This window comes from Pseudonaja textilis, chromosome 11 (assembly GCF_049901715.1).
Source record: "Pseudonaja textilis isolate UNSWEBS1 chromosome 11, rPseTex1.2, whole genome shotgun sequence".
Lineage (NCBI taxonomy): Eukaryota > Metazoa > Chordata > Lepidosauria > Squamata > Elapidae > Pseudonaja > Pseudonaja textilis.
Window position 1 is genome coordinate 17,420,018 of NC_142000.1, and position 22,829 is coordinate 17,442,846.

Consider the following 22,829-nt stretch of genomic DNA (forward strand, 5'->3'; position numbering starts at 1 on the left):
GGAAAGGCATGTGGGGGGGTGGGTGGGCTTTCTACCCTTTTTAACCACTCATCGAACAGGAACGAACCGGGCCAGCCAATCCAAACGATTCGTCGCTACCGCTCAACCTAGCAGACTGGTGAGGGAAAAAAAAGATGGAAATTCCCTCCGTCTGACAGAAAGCGAGAGCGAAAGGGAGAGGGAACCAGTCGCAAGGAGCGACGCCTGCTCCCGCGTGTTCCCATTGGCTAAGCGCGGGGACGGGGCGGGACGGAGCGGGGCGCTGGCAACCCAGCAGCGGGGTTAGGGTGCACTTGGCGAAGCCGCTCGGCGAAGCTCCTGAGGGGATGGGGATGGTGGCGGTCGCCGTCGGTCCCCTCCTTGCCCTCGGGGCGCCGGGAGGCTAAGAAGCCCCGCTGCGGCCGCTTGCGAAGGGACGAGAGAACGGTAATGGCGGGAAGCCGGTCGGGAGCGGGATGCGCCGGCCCATGGCGCTGAGGGGGGGGTGGGAAACGCGTCGCGACGGGCTCGGTCCCTTCACCCTCCTTCTTTCGGGGTCCTCCATGGGTCACGTCCCCCCCCCCAAAAAAAAGACCCTTCGAGGTCGCTGCACAACAGCCCTGCGAGGTAGGCTGGCCTGACAGGAAAAGCGGCCGGCCGAGATTCGACCGCTTGGGTGGGAGGAGAGGGGGGTCTTTGGGGAACGCTGCTTTATTATCATCATTATTAGTAGTAGTATTTTATTAGTATTTTTTATTATTTTGTTAGTATTTTGTTAGTAGTAGTATTTATTAGTATTTATTAGTATTATTAGTATTTGATTATTATTGTTAACTTATTAAACATGAAACTCAGTCAACATTTAAAAATGTATCACAAATATTGACTGTCTCTGAATAATAATAATAGTGATAATGATAATGATAATAATTATTATCATGATAATATTATAACATAAGAAACCAATGAAATTTGTGATGCATTTTTGAATGTTCAGTTGACTGAGTTTCAGGTTTAATGAATAAAGTATGTTGTTCTTGTTGTCTGCTATTACAGTCTGGAGGGAAATTTAGCCATTCAAGTTCTAAGCAAGGAACTAAGGATGGTTAAGTATGAGGAAAGGGCCAGATCCAAGCTGGGTTTTGGGGTTGGGGTTTTTTTGTGTGTGTGTTAAGATTAGGGTGTTTATGTCTGATGAATTCATGGGCAACTTGGGGCCCAGTCCTCCTCCTCCTCCTCCTCTCTTTCTCTCTCTCTCTTAGATTTATCTTACCATCTATGTATTTATATGCCTCTATCTAGCTATTCGTCTCTATCAATTTGTGTCTGTTCATCCATCTATCTCTTTCTCTGTCTGTCTGTCTGTCTGTGTCTGCCTACCTACCTACTCTCTATGTCGGTCTGTGTCTCTGTCTGTCAGTCTATCTGCCTGTCATCTATCTGTATCATCTGTCTATGTGTTTTTCTGTGTTAGTCTGTATCTGTCATCTATCCATCATCTATCTCATATCATCTGTTTATGTCTCTCTCTTTCTCTCTCTCTCTCTATATATATGTATGTTGGTCTGTGTCTCTAACTATCCATCCATCTGTCATCTGTCTGTCTATTATCTATCTATATCATCTGTCTACATGTGTGTCTCTATCTATCTATCTATCTATCTATCTATCTATCTATCTATCTATCTATCTATGCCTGCCCCCCTCTCTGTCTATCTAACCTCTCTATCTTACTTATCTGTCTATATCTATCTCACTTATCTATCATCCAACCATGCTAGGAAGTCCTTTAAGTATCATTCCAAGGGCTCCAATCATAATAGATATAACAACAAATTTCTTTTCCCATAAGCATTCAACTTCGATCTGCATGTCTGAATATTTTGTAAGTTTTCCCCCAATTGTTTTTCCTCAGTCCTAGCATGACCCAGAATAGCAACGTCAACGAACCAGGCTTTCTTGACATTAACTGTTCTATCTGGCATGTGATGAACAAAGATGTGTTATTAGTATTATTCGGATCTTGAAAGTCCCATAAGATCTTAACCTGTTTTTTCTCCAAAACCACCTCAACTTGAGGGTCCCAGGAAGTTGCCTTCTTAGCTATATTCAAATTAAAACTTTTGGCAAAGTTTCCAGTGAATAATTCTGCAACTTGGTCATGTGGTTGCTTGAGGTTAGTTTGTGAAATTTTGCTGAGCCTCTGATCAAACAGTTAATTGTTTTATCCTTTTCAGTACAAAGGCAACCATTTGCTGTTGTTCGTTTCATGTTGAATTTTCACTTTTTTGCAATTAGTTGGCAAAGTTATTCTTCACATTGTTACGATGGTGCTGGCAGCTGCTCCCCCTCCTCATTGACTCTTTTCCTTTAAGTGGCTTCTTCATTATATTCACACACACACACACACACACACACACCTACCTGCTTGAGACATAGAAGGAGCTCCATAAAATGTTTAGCATATGCTTTGTGTACAATTTCAGAGAAAGTTTTCTCCCTCCTCCCCTTGTCTTCCCTTTCAGGTTTCACTTTCTCATTTAGGGAGCCACCTTTTGTCCTAGGCAGGTTGACAAAACTGCCCAAAGTTTGTATATGTGTGTATGAGAATATATGTGTATATGTACCTATGTGCCTCTATCTGTTCATATGTGTATCATATACGTATAATATATATGTGCATGTGTGTTTCTGTGTGTATGTATTTATGCCAGATAAACACATCATTTTTCATTTGTTTTCTTAAAGGTGATGAAACAAAAAAAGAGTCTTGTTTACTTCTAGGCAGGATCTTAAGATTTTTTTCACTCTGAAAGTTGTTAACTTTTCTATGGATTTCTTATACTTAAAAATAGACAAAGGTTCTGTGGTTTCGTCCTTGTAAAATGTTTATTCTATAGAACAGTGGATTTTGTGTATGTGCATGTCTATACCATAAAAATACTTCTTATAGTACTTGTATTACATCATCAGAGTTCTTGGGTTTGTCTTTTGCAATCAGAAAACAAATACTGAGACCACAATATCATTTAACAGGAAGAGATTTAGAGGGAAATCACGATCATGCCTATCCTGGAATAAAGCCTATTAAGTTCAGTCGTGCTTCATTGTGAGTTAGCCTGCACAAAAGGACAGCTGTGTTGTGGCAGAAGCCTTTGTGGACTAGAATCTGTTTTTGCAACATAAGCCAGGATGGGGTCACTGGTTTGCTCAGGCTGAAACTTCAGACTGAAGTGGTTCATGTCTTAATTTAGTGAGCTTAAATACGTATATGCAAGTCTTATGATCCCATGGAGTCTCTTTGCATAAGTCAAACTGAACCACAAAGTTAGCAGTGAGCTGTAGTTTTCCACACTAAGGGCAAAACTTTGGTTAATAGTTCTTTGGGAAGAAACTAGAGTTTTTTATCTGTTATTTTGTCTTTTTAGAAATCATTGTTTTCTGTGTATAGTAATGATTATTTTTCACCATAGAACAGTCTTGAAAGGTGCACTGTATCTCAGTTGTTACTTGTTGACACTTATTTGTTCATAGCATTTCTATGCTGTCAACTTCGTGCAGATTCTGGGTGGCTTGCAATTGTATAAAACCTGTAAAATTTTATGGAAGTAAAATAACCACTCAAAACAAAACAAACCTTGCTCTCAGAATGACTTCTACTTTCCTCTTACATGATTGGATCATTTAGATAGTTGTGCTTGACATGGAGGGAAAAACAACTTTTTTTAACCATTCTTTTGCCTCCCAGGCTCATAATTGAACCCTTGTTTCAATTCCTATATTGATCTTTGGTTCAAACATTACACCCTAAGGTTATTTCTTTTAATGAAATTTGGAAGCTGGCTGTTTGTTGCAGCTATTCATTATTGATGTTTTAAGTCTACGTACCTCCTAGGCTTTCAAAAAGTAACACTACCCTTTCCTTGAAAAGTCTTCCATTCTCAATTATGCCTTTTCTTTCTTTTTATTCCTGTTCCGAAGATTGAGGAGATGCTTTTATTTGTTCTCATACTTAAGAAAAGAACCATTGCTTTTGTGAAATGCTGCTGTATAATAATGTGTTATTGGTAGTTCTACTTAAACTGAAAGATAAATCAAAGTGACTTGTAGAGTTTATTTTAGGTAATGATCAAGCGTCTCAACTCCAATGATTACAGATGTGATTCTTCTTTTGCATCTTGACTTCTATTGATAAATAAACTATGAAGTACACTGATGACTTTCCAATTGCTTAATAGCTTTACAAATTTCTTTGTCTAATCTTATTTACCTTGATTTTTATTTGGAAGCATATCTTCCTTAAGAGATTATTCTGACATGCTGCCACTCAGATATTTCCATAAATATCCATGATACCATATTTGCCAAAAATGTGTTATTCTAAGTACTATCTAAATATGTATTTTGGTGATTTTTCTCTATAGTCAGATTGTGAGATTACAAAACTCTTGTCTTACCTTTATTTTTTCAAGAAACTTAAAAAATGTTTCGATTACTAAAAGGAAAAAAAAGCTCTTATTTGTGAGAACAGCTGTCCACTCAGTTCAAGATATTAATAAGGATTGCAAAGATGAAAGCTAAATGGTCAGTTTTGTGGTGGCGATGGTGTGATGATGACTCTATTAGTCAGTCAATTTTATTGTGCAGAGAAATTCTTCAGCATGACCTTTATAGCTGTCTAAACATGTTCTCATTCTTGCCAGCTGGATGTTGTCATAGGTCTATAAAAATTAGTGATGATGCTTGCTTTCAAAAGTGTCTTGTTTTCCTGTCCTTTTACTATGGTATCCTTTAGCCTCTAATAATGTTTTCCTTTATTTTTATGCTTCAGGTCATCTATTCTGGATTTAGCTCAGGACATGGATGAAGAAAATTAAGTCAGTATTGGAACTGGAACTTAAAAAACAAAAAACCTTCTCATTCACAGTTATGCTGCCTGTCTAGGTTTCTTTGGAAGACTCATCTTTTTCATCTTTTTACAAAGCTTGAAGCACAATGACTTCGGGTTTGTGGAGTCAAGAGAAAGCGAGCTCTCCATATTGGGAAGAGCGTATATTTTACTTGCTTCTCCAGGAATGTAGCATTATAGACAAGCAGACTCAAAAGCTATTAAAAATACCCAAAGGTAGTATCGGTCAGTTTATTCAAGACAGGTCTTCCGGTGGTGGGCACATCAGGAACAACCCTTCATCCAAAAACAAGAAGCTACAAATAGGAATCAAGATTTTGGAACAGCCCCATGTGGTCCTGTACGTCGACGAGAAAGAGATCGTTGATATAGAGGAAAAAAGAGCCGAGCTGCTATTGGCAATCACCAATTGTGAGGAAAGATACAGTATATTTAAAAGCAGAAGCAGGCTACGTAAGGGCCTCCACATCGATGTTGGTTCCCCGGTGAAAGTGCAGCTGAGGTCAGGAGAAGAGAAATACCCTGGCATTGTTCGCTTTAGAGGACCCTTAATACAAGAGAGATCCCTGTCGGGTATATTTTTCGGAGTGGAGCTTCTGGTAAGGATTGTCTTTTTTTTTTTAATGTAGATTGGTGAAACGTACTTTCTGGTATCACTGAGCGTGCATTCTAAAAACCCGTAAAGTGTTAGGTTTGATTCGTTTATTACATTTGTATCCCTGTCTTCCTTTTAGGATGGAAGGATTGTGTGGGATGGTTCTCCATGCAATTTTATCCTTGCAACGTAGCTGAAGGAGGTTGCGTTGAGAGAATGTCTGCGTGCCAGACACGAGTTGCTTTTATGATAAATATCTCTGCATAAATTTCAATTTCTCCTTTGCTGGATTTTCCTGCAGTTTGTTAAGCTAAAAAAATAAGCAGATTCTATAGTGGTTCAGCATATTGCATGGAACAGGCCTCCCTAATCCAAGGTCTTCCCGTGAGTTGCAATTTCTATGAAGGTTATAAAACTTGGGGCCTTCCTCAGCTCAACCTTTGGCCGAACTTCACAATTCATTTTCCTTTTCCTTTTGTAAATACAGGAAGAAGGTCGTGGTCAGGGCTTTACTGATGGACAGTACCAAGGCAAACAGCTGTTCAGATGTGATGAGGACTGTGGAGTGTTTGTTGCACTAGACAAACTAGAACTGATGGACGATGATGACAATGAACTGGAGAATGACTATGCAGCTCCAGTTGACTCAATGCAGGTAGAACTTCCTCCTTTGGAGCTCAACTCCAGGGTTTCTGTGAAGATAGGGAAGAATATAGAGTATGGGACAGTTATATTCTGTGATGTCATACCAGGAAACGAGAGTTTAGGATACGTTGTTGGAGTGGACATGGTAAGAAATTAAGATTTTTATGATTTTTTGCATGTGTGTTTAAAATAGTACATGCAATATTGCTGGTGGGTGGAATCCTTGAAAGCGACTTATGGCAGTTGTTGCCATGTGTAAATCACTCTAGTATATTTTTTAGTTATCAGATAAAATGTATGTTAACTTGCTTTGGGGGGGGATAAATCATGCTTCTTGGATTACAGTATAGCAACAGAGAATCTCCTCTAGGGCATTTGAATCTTACAGTACATTATTACTTTGTTGGACAGCAAACAATGAACAAGATTACAGGCTTTACTTTATGTTCAAAAATGACTTGCCAAGTTAAAAAAGAAAATCTTGTCCTTGATTCTAATGATAAGCATGTTTTATTGAACTCCGTTCTTTTCTGAGAAAAATGGTGACAGGTGTCGGATTTAGCCTCTTGAAGGAATATAAAAAGACTCTTTGGTATGAATTTGAATTCCACCTCTTAATTTGTAATGCTCAGGAGCACTTCAGTAATACTTGCTGTTCCTCACTTTCCTGAAGTTTGTTTCTATAATTGGAAAATGTACAATAGCTTTCCAGTAAAAATATTGAAATCAAATGTTCTACTTCAGAAAATATCCTTAAGTATTTGATGTAGCAAAACGCCGTTTGCACATTGAACATAATGGGTTATACTTGCATAGGCTCACTTGGTTCCACTTAGAACTATGAAAGATCAAAACAGTTACCTTTCTCGTCAGCCTTTCTATTTTCTCAGTAACCATTGAGAATAGCTGCATTTGTGTAACTTCACAAATTGCTTACAAATTGGGCTTTGTACTTCAGTAATTGGGAGGTTTTTTTTCTTAATTGTGACATATGATTAGTAGACGAATCCTTTGTGTTTTTGTCTGAGAGGTGGGTTGCCAGCATTACAAGAATCTATCTTTTTTCATGATGGCTTGTGCTTTCAACCTTAGCTTTGCATAGCTTTTGCAAATTTTTAGTAACATAACATCCTGGTTTTGAATGCATTCAGCTGTTCTTTTGAGCTATAAGGAATAAACATATTATAAAATGCTTTTTAGGACAATCCAATTGGAAATTGGGATGGAAGATACAATGGACAGCAGCTCTGTAGTTTTGCAAGTGTTGAAAGCACACTTCTTTTGCATATCAATGATGTTATCCCAGGTAATATTTTATTTTGATTTTGAGAAGAGTCTCCAGATTTTAGCAGGTTGACTAATGTCTGGTTGTAGCTTTATATTTGGCCTTTGCGGTTCATTCTTAAAGTAGATATTTCTGTATCTACTATATTACTGGGCATTGTTTTTTCTTGGTAATTTTTTAATTCTGGAAATGTTTTCGGAATTTTTAAAATGTCGTGTATTTTTCCCCCTAAACTCATTAAGAGATGCTGCTACAATGCACTACAGGTAGTCCGTGACTTACGATAACAATTGAACCCAAGATTTATGTTCCTAAAGTGAGACCGATGTTAAGTGAGTTTTGCCCCTTTTTACAACTTTTCTTGCCACAGTTATTAAGTGATCACTGCAGATGCCAAGTTAGTATCATGGTTGTTAAGTGAATCCATTGACTTTGCTTGTCAGTGTGGCACAAAAGGTGGATCACAAGACCCTGGGACACTGCAGCCATCATAAATAAATATGAGTCAGTTGCCAAGCATCTGAATTTTGATCCTGTAACTATAGCGATGCTGCAACGGTTAGTGAAAAACCGTCAATTTTTCCCAGTGCCGTTGTAACTTTGAAGAGTCAGTAAAAGGGACTGTTGTAAGGCAAATGTATTGGTCTTAATGGAATGCTGGCCTTCTCGACTATTTCCAGATGATAAAGCTTGAGGACTGAAAGTCCCATTATCTGGCAGTGAATTTTCTACTTGAGAAATTGTCTTTGTTTAGTAGGTTATTGTGTGGGTTAGGGAACTGGAACAGTGTTGAATAGAAATGATGCGGCTGCAGTTCACATTCGTGAATAATTATGCATAATGATTTAAAGGCTAGTTAAGAACACTTAAAAACCTGAAAGAAATGATGCATAAGGTCTCACCAGGTGATTCTAATTTTTGTACAGCATTTGTGTACTGGATTATGGTATTGTTACACTTTATTTAAAAGGAATATGTTCAAAAGATGCCCACATATGCTCTGATAAAAGAGCTGGTGTTTGTGCGAAGAGCTCGGAACCACAGGCAATCTGTTCTTTTCTCCATATTATTAGAGTGCCAGTTTTTCTATTCACAAAGCTTTAATAATACTGTAAGCCCTATGCTGCATGCATGAGTCAACTGCTTTGCACTGGAGGAATATAGTTACTTGAATAGGATCTACTGAGATTAGCTGATTTGCTTAGAAAGAAACCATAGAATCTAAGTTACTAGACGGCCCTTTCCTGGTTTTTCAAACTTGACATTAGTGATGAAACTATTTACTTGGCTGCTTTGCCAAGGAAATTAAAACATGTGAGCAATCTTTGGAACCGCAGATCATATATTTCTAGGGAAAGGATAGCTGGATTAGGAGACTTACCTTTGGCTTGCTCAGGACAAAGACAGAAGCTTTGTAGGTGTAAAGGGAACCTAAGGTTTCACTGGTTGAATTTGAGACAGATGAGATGCAGATAGGAGTAAGAAAACATTAGAATTGCTCAGCTGGATTAGTATAAAGGTTTATTAGTCTGACAGACTGTTCCAACAATGGCCATCTGAGAAAGTCCTTATTTAATCATTAAGGGTTTTTTTTTAAACAAACTCCCAAATTGTTCCTAAAGAATGGCAATTTATGTTATAGTTCCATTATGACAGGTATTATAATTGAGGTATCATGTTACAGTTTGGCTTATCTTTCTGTGTAAAATCTTATACATCAGGACTTTCAGGCCTCCTGAGGAAGGTCTAATAATGCGTCTCCTGTTTTTGATTTAACGTTTTGAAACTAATACATTACATTTGTTGTATAGTGTGCTCTTATACTTTGTGAAATATCTAAACTCTGCTCTGTTTTAGAGGCTGTGTGTCAGGACAGGAGACCTCCCAAACTTGCTTATGCTTCCAGAGGTGGTGGTGACAAAGGTTTTGGTCATAGCAAGCCAAAGTCTACAGGTACATCACTCAACATTTTAGTGAAACTTAGTGTTGTTTCTTAAATGAGGATTGCCACGTGCAATCCCCTCATGTTGCTATTTAAAGACAAGTGTGACTACTAAAACAGTCTCTCCATCAATATCAGTGAAGATATTTAATGTGTACTTTACTGTATTCCTTATAAAGGTTTGACCATATCAGCATTTTTAATTGGTATCCATATAAATGGAAAAATAAATGTGTTATTACACCAATTATGATTGGAGCCCTTGGAGTGATACTTAAAGGACTTCCTAGGATGGTTGGATGAAAGATAAGTGAGATGGATATAGACAGACAGATAGGTAAGAGAGAGAGGTAAGAGAGAAAGGATAGATAGATAGGAATGGAAATGGATATATTCATTTTCCCCTGAACCGTCTGGATTCACTGCTTGAATTTTCTGTGCTTCAGATGAAACACAAGGAGCGAAATCGCTCCTTACTTGCAAATGTCATCTATAAAATAGCAAGAAAAGGGGTTTACGTCGAAGGGTTAGATGTATTGCAAAAGGATGTCCAAATTTCAGCAGGAATCATGAGAACTTTTGCATAGGTGCATATTTCTAGGATTATCCCAAGGTCCTGCAACACACTTATGTAAAGCCACTTGTGAAGAAAGTTTGGTTGCACCATTCCTAACCCGCTGATCTTTCCAGTCTGTGAACAAGACTGGACATAGGCAGTTTCTGCCTTGCATATTAATATTACAATGACTACAGTTAAACAGTCCATATCTCAGTCATTTAAAGTGTTGATTATGATGTATGAGTCAAGAGTTTTTGGGATTTGGCGGCATGCAATTTTAAATCACCGATGTTCATTCCTTCTAAAATATTAAGTCTGAAATCCGTGATCCGTATATGGTATTAATCTTACAGATATTATTGAGAAAACAGTTTCATTAAGCTGAAACAGAATTGTTACCTGATGTAGCTTTGCTTTCTAAAAGGTACTATGTGTATAGCTGGAGATGTAAGCTGAGAACAGAGCTGTTCTTTAAAGGGTTGGGAGTATGAAATCATGCAGTATTGTAGTGATTGGACCAGATAACCTGCAGTTGTGTTTCTTCCATTAAAGTCATGCAGTTCTGAAGCAGTTTTACAGACTTTCCAAAGAACATCAAAGCTTACTTGTATATATTCTTCCCTTCTGACATGGCCTGTTTTTCAGGTGCACTGTCTGATCCTGGAAACAGAAACAGAACAGAATTTTTCTACGCTTTAAATGGCTCCTCAGTTGATTCTCAAGCACAGCCAAAATCAAAAAATACATGGTATATTGATGAAGGTAACAAACTGGATTTTGATCACAGATGTAGTAACAAAATATGAACTGTAATGATGCAGAGAATTCTGACAACTGTATTGAGTTATATTTTTGGAAGCACTTTGATGCATCTTTTTTCTCCGCAAACTGCAGCTTTCCTTGTATTGCTGCTTTGAGTCAAGATGAGCATAGTCCATCATCCACTACCCCAGAGGAATTATTTTACACACTCATTTGATCCAGCAACTTATCACAAACAGCTTTTGAAAGTTGCCCTTGACTTTTTTTTTTTTTTAGCAATTCCTTGTGGTAGCAGCAGTCGCATGGCTTTAAGAGGGTGGGGAAAACCCAAATCTCTTTTGGTTAACTCCCATTCCTTAGTTCATGGCTGTAGTTTGTCAGATAACTGAAGACTTTTTCTTTGGCCCAGGTTTTATGGTAATTTCTTAGTCGTGGTAGAAAATAACCCAACATTACATGACAGCTTGATCTTACACTCTTTATTAAACCAGTTGGGTTTCAGGCAGAGTGTGCAAGAGGCTTATAAATAGTAATGTGCTATTATACCAGCTTCTGACCTCATGCACTGTGCTTTGACTCATGATTTATTTATGTGTCTTCAGGAGACAAGTTGGTGAATGTGTCCTTTAGGGCCTCTCTGCTACTGATTGTGATACTCTGCTACTGATTAGGGCCTCACTGATACTGATACTGATACGAATTCACAAGAGGTGTAGATTTCATTTTTGCTTCCCAGTAAATCATGGCTCCCAGATTACTAAGATCTAGAGTACTGTTTCTCAGCAACTGTGTGGTACCTAGATTCCAACTCCCAGAATTCCTTCGCCTGCACAATCTAAAATAGCAGTTTTCAGAAAATAGCTTAAAGTTGACCAATAAGCCTCATATGATTAAATAGCGGACACAAAATACACAATAACTCTTGAATATTAAATTCAAGAGTCCTTAAGTGTTGAACAAGATGGAATTGTTGCTTCAAAGGTTTCTATGTTCAAGGTTTTTTTGTTGTTGTTACATCAACTTTTCTGCTATGCCAGCTGCCATAGACTGTAGGAGTCTGAGAAAACTTGAGAGACAATACCCAATTTATTTGGAGCATATACCAAACTCACATGATATTCTGTATGAATTTGGAATGAGTCCAGGATCCCAGTTTCTTCCACCCAAGTTTGGAATTGCTGTGAACTATCTGTCACCTGCTGCAATGTATCACTAAGAAACTTTGTAATAATTATTTACAAAATTTTATTCAGTTTGCTGATTGGTATAGCAGAAGCTCAGATTCTTGGTTATAGTCCTTGATTATAGTATTAGTAAAATCTACCTGTTATCTCATTGTGCTTAGCAAGTGCCAGTAAACTGTTTTTAAGCAATTTATTCTTCCATGATAGAATCTAGTCAGAGAGAGAGAGAGAGAGAGAGATTCCAGCACGTTTTACTCATTTTTATGAAAAGCACATCACATCCGTTTGGGTGCCTTAATATAAGTTGTAATTTGTAATCTGTGCCGATTTCTTTGCTTGCCTCCAATTCTAACAGTGGCTGAAGATTCTGCAAAATCACTCAATGACTCCTCTTCTGGGTTTGGAAATTCTTCCCCACCGCTGCAGCCTGCCCCGTCGAATAGTTTATCTTCTGAAAACAGATTCCATTCCCTGCCTTTCAGCCTCACCAAGATGTCAAGCACCACCAACAGTTCTATATCACACAGCCCGCTCTCCTTATCGGTTCAATCGGTTATTGGAGAAGGGACCTCTGGGCCAATCCAGGAGAGCCCACCAGCCACCACAGCCCCCATCAACATGCATGGCCTCGAAGCTGGCTCTTTAGCAGAAGTGAAAGAGAACCCTCCCTTCTACGGAGTAATCCGTTGGATCGGCCAGCCGCCAGGGGTCAATGAAGTGTTAGCCGGGCTTGAGCTGGTAATTACCGTCAGATTTGAGAACCCATGGGCAGTTCCTGCCCACCTCTTACCCTGCAGGGTCTTTTCGTTATCGCCTTTCTCTTAAATTTCCTGGCTACAGCTTGATTCTGACGTCAGGCCAGAGGCAAACTTACCGCCAGGCTGAAGCCAGCTCACAATTTTGATGTACGGATAGTCTTCGAGTTACGACTGTAATTTCGTCTGCAATTACGGTTGTAAATCATGATGGTCATAACATAGGTCTCCATCAGACCCGATTTTAATGATCCTTTTTTGCGGCCATTGTTAAGTAAACCCATTGTTTCCTGTGGGGCAAATTTTTACTGGAAACCGGAAGTAAACACTGGTTTCCGGCAAAAGTGTCTGAAATTGTGGGTCATGTGACCGCAGGCAAACAGCCATAAATGCAGGCCAGTTGCCAAGGGCCCAAAATGTCATATGATTGTGTGTGTGTGTGTGTGTGTGTCTGGACTTTGGAACTTCAAAACCGAGTCATAAGTCCCATTTGGGTGCATTGTAATTCTGCACAGTCACTGAATGACTGGTTGTAAGTCAAGAACCAGTGCTTCTATGACCCGTTGTGCTAAGTGGGGAGGGACAGATGTAAAAAGAGACACTACATCAAAGGAGACCATGATCTCTTCAGGAGCCACATTTAATCTTTGTAGTTTTGTCAGAATTTGTGGGGATGATGTGACTGTGCTGTTCAAGGGTTGGTTGGGAAGCGTAAGCGTTGTGACCGCCATTTAGCCAGGTTTTTACGGAGAGGTTTCTCGCATCGCTACAAGTTTCTATAGGTGTATAGCACTGACAGAGAAGTGCAGATTTCTTATTTGTTTTTATTCAGGAAGATGAATGTGCAGGTTGCACCGATGGGACTTTTAAAGGAACCCGTTACTTTACCTGCGCACCAAAGAAAGCTCTTTTTGTCAAGCTGAAAAGCTGTCGACCTGACTCCAGATTTGCTTCACTGCAGCCGGTGTCCAATCAGATCGAACGTTGCAATTCCTTAGGTATCGTCCACCTTTCTCTCTCTCTCTCTCTCTCTCTCCAGCTTTGCTTTAATTCCGAATTGGGGGTCGGGGGGGAACCACATTTCTAATGATCAAGGAAGGTGTCTGTGTGTGTGTGTTTGTGCGTGTGCGTGTGCGTGCACATTTGTGAGAAATAAGTGCCTGTACATGTTTCCGTCAAAACAATGTTGGTCACGAGAATGGAGAAGTGGGTGGCCTCTGTGACTTTGCTGGACTACGTAATGGGCTTTTGATATTTCCATTGTGCTTGTTGCTAATGTGGGATTATGAAAGAGAACAGATGTAGCTTTAATTTCCCGACTTGTTTTGCAGCCTTTGGAGGCTATCTCAGTGAAGTGGTCGAAGAAAACACTCCTCCAAAAATGGAAAAAGAAGGATTAGAAACAATGATCGGAAAGAAAAAGGGGATCCAGGGTCATTATAACTCCTGCTACTTAGATTCCACCTTATTCTGGTAAATAAATAAAAAAAACTGCGTTTCAAGCCTGAGATGAAGAAAACACATGATATGCCTTTTTAAAAATTCAACGAAGTTACATGAATCTAATGGCATGCACATGATATTTTTGTGACCTGATGTTATCTCTTGACTGTGGGGATCCTGTGATAGTCATACATGTGAGGACTACAAAGTTTTTCAGTGCCTTCGTAACTTTGAATCGTCATTAAACAGAGTAGTCCTTAAGTGAGGAATACTGTATATATTAGGGATTTCTTTTAACCTTGTAAGTTGCTCAGAGTTTAGTTTACACTCTGGGAAAGGCATCATGTTTAAGACACAGAATCAAAATTAATAACTACTTCTTGTCCTGGATTTTTTTCCATTTAAGTGTTTCTTTCTCTGCTGATTGAGCCTTTGGTATTTGATATGGCTCTCATTCTCTTTTCTAAGGCAAAATTTGTATTATAAGGTGAGATTAGTTGCTGGTAAGGTTCAGATTATGTAAATGCTGTTTCTGGAAACAGGTATTTGTCAGAATCTCACAGAATCCGTTAAAAGCATCTCTCTCTGCGATAGATTTTGGGACACTTCCTGACCGGAAGGTGATGTTTTTACCCCTCTCTCCTTTCCAGTTTGAAACTTATTTTTCCCCCCTGCTCTTTCAGCCTGTTTGCATTCAGTTCTGTCCTGGATACAGTCTTGCTCCGGCCCAAAGAGAAGAATGATGTAGAATATTATAGCGAAACTCAAGAATTGCTACGGACAGAGATCGTAAATCCTCTTCGAATGTAAGTACATACGAGCTTCCTGTAAAAACATGCCAGCTTCGGTGGGGAATGTCAAAAGCTTCTTCCACAAACAGGAAGAAGATGTTTGAAATGGTTTCTGGAAGGTGGAACAAGAAGCTTGAAAACCCCTTTAGTCGACCACTTCAGGCCCCTCTACAATTTTTATATGGTTTTTACCTCTTTTTGCTTGTTTCCTCCTTTTGGTTTGTGGGCAGCAGTTCAAATGGTTGTAGATAATATCGTAGACCATGTTGCCTCTTTAGATTCTGCCTCTTGGGGGCTCGGTATGCCTTTTCAGACTTTCCATCTTTTACTTTCTAGATATGGATATGTGTGTGCCACAAAAATAATGAAGCTGAGAAAGATCCTGGAAAAAGTTGAAGCAGCATCAGGATTCACGTCTGAAGAAAAAGGTAAGTTCATTCTGTAATATTGTTAATGAGGAAGAACTGAAAGGAAGTTTCATGTTATTAAACCAGAAGTCTAGATAAGATCTTACCACCACCATAATAAACTCCTTTATGTTCATTTGGTAGCCTGTCCTTTTTTTAAAAGACTGTACTTAAAATAACAAATTAATGAAATTCTACATCTGTGGATTCTTAAAATGATTAAAGACAAGTGTCAGATCATCCCCAAATCTAGAAAATATTGGTTTCCCAGTTACGTATGGTTAAGAGTTCACATTTTTAATTGCTATTAAAACCAAGTTTTGAGGCTTGGTTTCTGGCAGGTTTTGTAACTTTGTATTTTTGCTATTATTTTTTAGTTGCCTGTGCTTTGATAGCCTGATGAAACACTCTCTTTTTTTTTCAGATCCAGAAGAATTTTTGAATATTTTGTTCCATCATATTTTAAGAGTAGAACCACTCTTAAAAATAAGGTAAACACAATCTTTGGCTCACACAAGAAATTTTTTAAAGTGACAAAGAGTTATTTGTCATTTGTTATTTGTTATCTATAATTTACAATCTTGAGGATAATTTCCAACAAAAAGTTATGGCTGGGAATACCCTTCAAGCATCTCCATTACTTTTATTTGTGTTTAGTTTTGTAAACTGTGAACATTTAGCTATGCCTTTATCTTGAGAACTTGGGCATATTTCAAAAGCTCTTATTGCTGCCTGGTCTCACTTACTTAACTTCACTGGTAAATAAATGACAGTTATGCCTCAACATTGTATCTGCTATAATAGCATCAGGTGTGGAAAACTTGCGGTCAGCTCAGTATTGCTAAATTACAACTTGCAGCACTTACCTATAGACTCAGTCTATATATATAAATATAAATTTAATAGTTCACAGACTGGTACATATCACTTTTGAAATAATCTCTTAATCAATTTAGGGAATAATTTATTTCAGGATCAAATCGGGGTCGGTCACTGGGACCAAAAATCTAGTCTTCCGACCTCTTAGACTCACGTTGGAATTTTTCTCCAGCAGTGTGTGTAATTTGTTATAAATATATGAATAAATAATAATGTATTCTTATATTTATAACTAAAGGTTTGGAAAGGATCTTAAAATCCTAAGTCATCTGGTTTCTTTCCAGATGCAGGAATCTATTACTACAGGATTCTGCTGTAACCTTGAAGACAAATCTGGTTGCAATAGTAGCAGATTGTACTTTTTAAAATCAATATTAAGTGTCCCCGTTGTCAAATACACTTGTATCTCTCTTCTTAGATCGGCAGGGCAAAAAGTTCAGGACTGCTATTTCTATCAGATTTTTATGGACAAGAATGAGAAAGTTGGAGTGCCTACCATACAGCAGTTACTGGAATGGTCTTTCATCAACAGCAATTTGAAATTTGCAGAGGTTTGCAGAAAGATTCCTCTTTTTATAGTTTTACCAATCGGTGCACATTTTGCTGGCTGGTGTTGATCAGCTTGCGAGAAGCTGAAGCATGCAAGTGTCTCCACAGTAGTTCAATAAATTCTTAATTGATTAGGAAGTGATTCTTCATTATGATGAATGGGGGATTTGCTTCTTCAGTAGATATCAGAAGAACTTCTTGACGCTTTGCTTGAGCTATTTGTGCAAATGATTTATTAATTAAAGCATAGGTGGGGAACTCAACGTATCCAGATGTTCCTCAGTTTAAATTCACTGCTGCCTTGTGTGACTGGCCAGTGGAAAAGGGATTCTGGGAGTTCTAGTTCAGCATCACCTTGAGGCCCATTAGTTTCCTTCTTGCTTTAGATCAGGGTGTCAAACCTTGGCAACTTTAAGACCACTGGACTTCAACATCCCGAGGCTGTGGAATTCTGGGAGTTGAAGACCACAAGTCTTAAAAGTGGCCAAGTTGGACACCCTTGCTTTAGATTAAGTCAAAGATAGGACTAATCCGTATGACTGATTATATGTATACCAAACCTTAAGACAAGGGTCTTCAAACTTGGCAAGTTTAAGACTTGTGGGCTTCAACTCCCGGAATTCCTGAGCTAACATGACTGGAGGAGGAATTCTGGGAGTTAAAGTCCACAAGTCTTAAAGCTGTCAAGTTTGAAGAGCTCTGCCTTAAGGTTTTTATGGTTCCTTGCTTTTGAGAAAGTTATTTTTAAACTTTACATTAGGGGCATCAGGATGTAGTAAACAAACAGAGAGAATGAAGTCTCTTAGATAAAATATATATTCTTTTTCTGCTGCATTTTACTAGGCCCCATCATGTCTGATAATTCAGATGCCTCGATTTGGCAAGGACTTCAAAATGTTCAACAAAATTTTCCCTTCTCTGGAACTGAATATCACAGACCTGCTGGAAGACAGTGAGTTTAATTATGCCTCATGATAGTGCAATAAGACTGAATTTCAGTTGAAATGAATTCCACGACATTTGATGAACCTGGATACCTTCAACAATAAAATGAATCACCTGCAAAATAATGCAAAATGGAATTGCTGTGCACCATAAAAATCTTTTTTCAATGGAGATACACAAGTAGAACCAGGATCTGAAATCTTCATTGCAGACTTTAGCAGAGCCATAACAATAGTTGATTTCCAAACTGCTCCAGTTTTGTTCATAACACCTTTTCTCAGGTTCCTAAATAAATAAGTTCTAACTGCCATTAGGAAATAAAGAATACAGATATCCTAGCTCTTTAGGAAATAATCTTTTACTAGCCTGTCTGCTGGCTATTTTATTCTGTTAGGATTTTGATGTAATGTGTTTAAGTTGCACGCCCACTGTATCAACGCAGAACGAACAAGAATTAATTTTTCCAACAATTCCTGGAGAAATTGTGAGGGTTTTTTCCTCCCATTTCCCCTCTTGTTTTCACCTGTTCCTTCCTATCTGCCACACCTGTTCAATTCTCAATAGAAAAATCTAGAAGAACACAAAACTTCCAAATATGACAGAGCACATTCTTTAAATTAGTAATAGTATCTGTGCATGAATAGAGTGGGCTAATTTTCTTTTACTCAAATGTTTGATTTTCTATTTTAAAAAGAAATTGTAGGTGTGGATTCTGTTTATACAGAATGGTAGCATCCAGCACAATGGGTATTTTTCCTCTTGTAAAATGCAGCTCCGAGACAGTGTCGTATCTGCGGAGGACTTGCAGTGTACGAATGTCGGGAATGTTACGAAGATTCAGACATTTCCTCTGGTAAAATCAAGCAGTTTTGCAAAACTTGCAACACGCAGGTAAGTTGTTGTTTTTTTCTTTCTTTCTTTCCGAAATGACCTAAGAATTAGTTTTTGACGTTGCTGTCTTGTGTGAGAACTGGGTTCTTTCAGAAAGAGGCAAGAATGTAATTCCCTTTGCTAAATGTTTCTTCCCTCCATCTCACAATAGGTTCATCTTCACCCCAAAAGGCAGAGTCATAAATTCAACCCAGTGTCGCTTCCGAAAGATTTACCGGACTGGGATTGGAGGCACAGCTGCATACCTTGTCAGAAGATGGAGCTCTTTGCCGTTCTTTGTATAGAGACAAGCCACTATGTGGCTTTTGTTAAATACGGCAAGGAAGATTCGTCTTGGCTCTTTTTTGATAGCATGGCTGATCGGGATGGTATGTTTTCTCTTTTGTGAACTCTCGACTGTTAGCCTTGGCCTTAAATTAACAAACGTTTTAGTATTTAACATGGGTCACGAGACTCCTCGTGTCATGGTTCAAACAACATTCCTCAGTCTTTCAACCATGGCGTACACTTTTGTCAACGTTCCCCAGATTGTAGGGCACCTTGTTGAGAAAAGCTAGGTTGTTGCTGTAGGCCAGGGGTCTGCAACCTTAAACACTCAAAGAGCCATTTGGACCCATTTCTCACAGGAAAACAAAACACCGGGAGCCCCGAGACTTCGGTGGGCGTGGCCAACTCAACATCACTCCCACCCAGTCACATGACGCCACCACCACCACGCCTACCCAGGTTTTGTGGCTCTCGGTGTTTTCTGTGGCAAATGGGCCTCTCCTTCCTTCCCTCCCATTTCTGTCTTTTGTGTTTTACCTTCTCAGGCCAAGCAAGGATTGACTGGGAGTTGAGGGCAAGGGGAGGGGCCAGCCAGTGGTGGGATCACCCAACAGGGAGCCAGAGCAAAGGGCCCAAAGAGCCTCATGTGGCTCCAGAGCCGTGGGCTGCTGACTCCCACTGTAGGCTAAGGCCGGGGAGATTAAAAAAAATTAAATCTCTGCTTATGTTTGATAATTCCAAAAATTACCAGCACATCCAAGATGAATTTGGATGGTGGCAAGATATGGAAAATTGAAAGAGACAATATAATAGAATAACAGAATTAGAAAGAACTTTGGAGGTCTTCTAGTCCAACTCCCTCCTCAAGCAGGAAACCCTAAACCATCTCAGACAAATGGTTGTCTAGTCTCTTCTTAAAAACCTGCAGTATTGGTGCACCCACAATTTCTGGAGGCAAGTAGTTCCTCTGGTTAATTGTTCTCACTGTCAGGAAGTTTCTCCTTAGTTCTAGTTCTTAGTTCTCCATGATTAGCTCCAATCCATTTCTTCTTGTTCTGCCTTCCAGGTGCTTTGGAGAACAGGTTGGCCTCCTTTGTGGCAGCCCCTCCAATATTGGAACACTGCTAACATATCACCCCCAATCCTTGCCCCCGTTAAAATAGACAAACCTGGTTCCTTCAACCGTTCTTCACATTTTAGCCTCCAGTCCCTTAATAACCTTCGTTGCTCTTCTCTGCACTCTTTCTTTTTTGTGGAACTCATGTGATTGATTCTGAACTGGATAATTTTGGACACAGGTTGGAGATTTCAGTTGGCATGAAGTAGAATGCTTCTCAGCTGGGATTACATCATCTCCCAAAGGTGCATTTTTTCAAGAAGCAACTGGACTTTCTGGTTTTTCTTTGAAGATGTTTTGCTTCTCATCCAAGAAGCTTCTTCAGCTCTGAAGAAGCTGAAAAATTCTTGGATGAGAAGCGAAACGTCTTCAAAGAAAAACCAGAAAGTCCAGTTGCTTCCTGAAAAAAGCATTTTTGGGACAGCCATGACCTGGATGAACTGAGAATCTCCATAAGACGCGTCTTCATCTCAAAACCATCTAGTTTGGACTGTCTTATTGTCCTGCTGGAATAATCCCATGTCTTCTCTTCTCTTCCAAGGAGGTCAAAATGGTTTTAACATCCCTCAAGTGACTCCCTGCCCAGAAGTTGGCGAATATCTGAAAATGTCTCTCGATGAATTGCACTCTCTGGACTCAAGGAGAATCCAAGGCTGTGCACGAAGGCTCCTTTGCGATGCTTACATGTGCATGTATCAGAGCCCTACGATGAGTTTGTACAAGTAGACCTGGAGGATTCTCGTGAGGAAGGATAGCGGACTGTGGCCCAAGAAAGCTCAACGGAGCTGTCGGCTTCTCAGCTTGCGCATCTGTTGCTGGCAACGGATGCTTCGAAGGGTATGGAAATCAAAGAACTAGAAAGAAGAAGCAGCTATTTTAACAGGAAGGGGGAAAACGGAACCATTCTACAGTGCAGTGTTGTGTTGCTAAAACACTCAAGTGTTTTTGCTCTTGGACATGTGCGCGTGTGTATGTGTGTGTGTGTGTGTTGTTTTTTTAAAAAAATAAAAAAAAGTCTAAATGAAGCGATTGTAATGTTTAGGTTGTGTTTCAGAAAAAACTGTTTACATAGACCGAAGATTACATCCCCTCTGGAGCCTTCTGCTGATTCTTCTGATCCTGCACAGCCTAAAGAACGAGGACTATATTTTGGGTGTTGTATGTTTCCCAGCGTTGTATCCATTGTGTCTGTAAGACAAGCCTTAGGACCTTGGCATCAAGGGTTTTTTGCTTCTTATTTTGACCTGGAATAAGCTAAATCACGAATCCCAAAACATCTCTAGCGCATTGAGTTGAGTGTATCAATGCAGATATATCTGATCAGTTCCTTGTCACCCTGGACCAAGAATGCACATTGTTTTCTTCGTAGCAAACGGGTTCCTCCCAGGAAAAGGAAGAGTAATGATCCTGCAACCTTGCAGCGGTACTCGGAAGGAGCTCCAGAAGTGGCCTCCCTTGGCAAGATTGTCCTCCCTTCCACAACTTCTTCCTAAGTCCTGTTCCACGCATTTGATGCCATTTGTAAAGTCATTTCTGGGAATGTGTGGGATGAACCAGTATGATGTCTTTCAATGGATACGCCCATCTTCAAAGTTAATCCTGTCTTCAAGCTTGATTTCCATAATGAAAGAATCCTGAAAACCTGTTTTTTTTCTTTCCTAAATGCGTTTTGGAAACTTTTCAGCATGTGTTCTGCATGCTGCTTGGTCAATTTCCCCCCCCCAGAAAGTATCCAATTATTTGGAAGGTCTGAGGCTATTCTCCTTTCCTCCAGTGATGGGGGAAAGGCCCTCTGTCAGCTTGCAATTCAGGGGTGAGATCAATTCATATCGGTTCAAGAGCTGTCGTAGAGATCATTCAAAAAAGCACTCCATTAAATTATCTTTCTGTGTTCTGTTAGGTAATAGTTTATGTGTTCGCATGCTTTCGCATCTAGAGGGCAAATTTGGATTATGCAAGCAATCCAGTCTTCTAATACGTTTGTTCCACAGTTCTGACCAAGGGAATATGAGTCAAGTTTAATCCCATCAAAATATTCTTTGCTGTTTCGCGAGCAGCATAGGCTGCCTTTTATGGTTATAGCTGATTCTCCCAATGGGAACTCTTAGGAACTGTATGTTGATTGGGTGGATTTGACAGCGTCTTCAGGTCTATGACCACCTGCCACGGCCAACTTGCTGCGGAACAACTCGCCGTAGGACGAGAGTTACACTAATGTCGAAGAAGTAGTGGAATAGAATCATTAAAGAAAGGATGCCAAAGGAGGGATAAAATGAAAATATGGATGACAACAATTACAATATGTTTCGAATTATTTTAATTGTTGAATTATTCCATGGTGAGTTGGCCATGGTGAGTTTGCTGCATCGAGTTGTCCCATATCAGTCGGCATATACATTTGGGGTAAATGTACCCCATAAACAACCATATGTAATAGTAGCATGTTTACGACCTCAGTTGCTAGTTGTTATTGTGCACTTATATTTTTTTTTGTCTCAGGGAATGCCACGGAAATGAAATCTGTTGTCTGTTACATGGAAGGCGAACACTGTACTTCTTTCAGTTTTGTGCTTTAGAAATTGTACTGCCTCATTTATCATCTCAAAGGATTATATTGAGCCAGCATGTAGTTAAATCATTTGACTTGCTGTTCAAAACATTACTAGCTTGTTTGAAGTATCAATGTTGTATTGAGCATTTTTATGAACTGTAGATGTAATAGCTTTTCTGCAGTATGGAAGAAAACCTGCTATTGTTGCCTTAGGTACATTTTGAAGACAGCAGCTGAAGGCATGTCTGAGGTGAGAAGAAAAGAAAACCATGAATGAGGTAGAAACGGATTGTATGTTATGAAGTAGATTGTTTTATATATATGTTAAAAAAAAAACTTCAGGATGGATGATGGATGCTGAATGTCTCTTAAGA

At 39.3% G+C, this 22,829-nt stretch overlaps 1 protein-coding gene across 2 annotated transcripts; it reads left to right on the forward strand.

Annotated features, from left to right (window-relative positions):
* The first annotated feature begins 256 nt into the window (after positions 1–256).
* CYLD (CYLD lysine 63 deubiquitinase) lies at positions 257–20,929 on the forward strand. Of its 2 annotated transcripts, none has more exons than XM_026713966.2 (17): positions 257–426; positions 4,811–5,487; positions 5,971–6,273; positions 7,329–7,434; positions 9,271–9,366; positions 10,560–10,676; positions 12,216–12,598; positions 13,448–13,613; positions 13,947–14,088; positions 14,742–14,864; positions 15,186–15,277; positions 15,681–15,747; positions 16,554–16,686; positions 17,528–17,636; positions 18,402–18,520; positions 18,672–18,888; positions 20,446–20,929. In XM_026713966.2, exons 2-17 carry the CDS (start codon positions 4,975–4,977, stop codon positions 20,628–20,630), a joined length of 2,871 nt encoding a protein of 956 aa, XP_026569751.1. In that variant the 5' UTR covers positions 257–426; positions 4,811–4,974; the 3' UTR covers positions 20,631–20,929. The 2 variants fall into 2 exon arrangements, with proteins under 2 accessions (XP_026569751.1, XP_026569752.1); XM_026713967.2 differs by having other exon boundaries at positions 259–426; positions 5,971–6,138.
* The last annotated feature ends 1,900 nt before the right edge of the window (positions 20,930–22,829 follow it).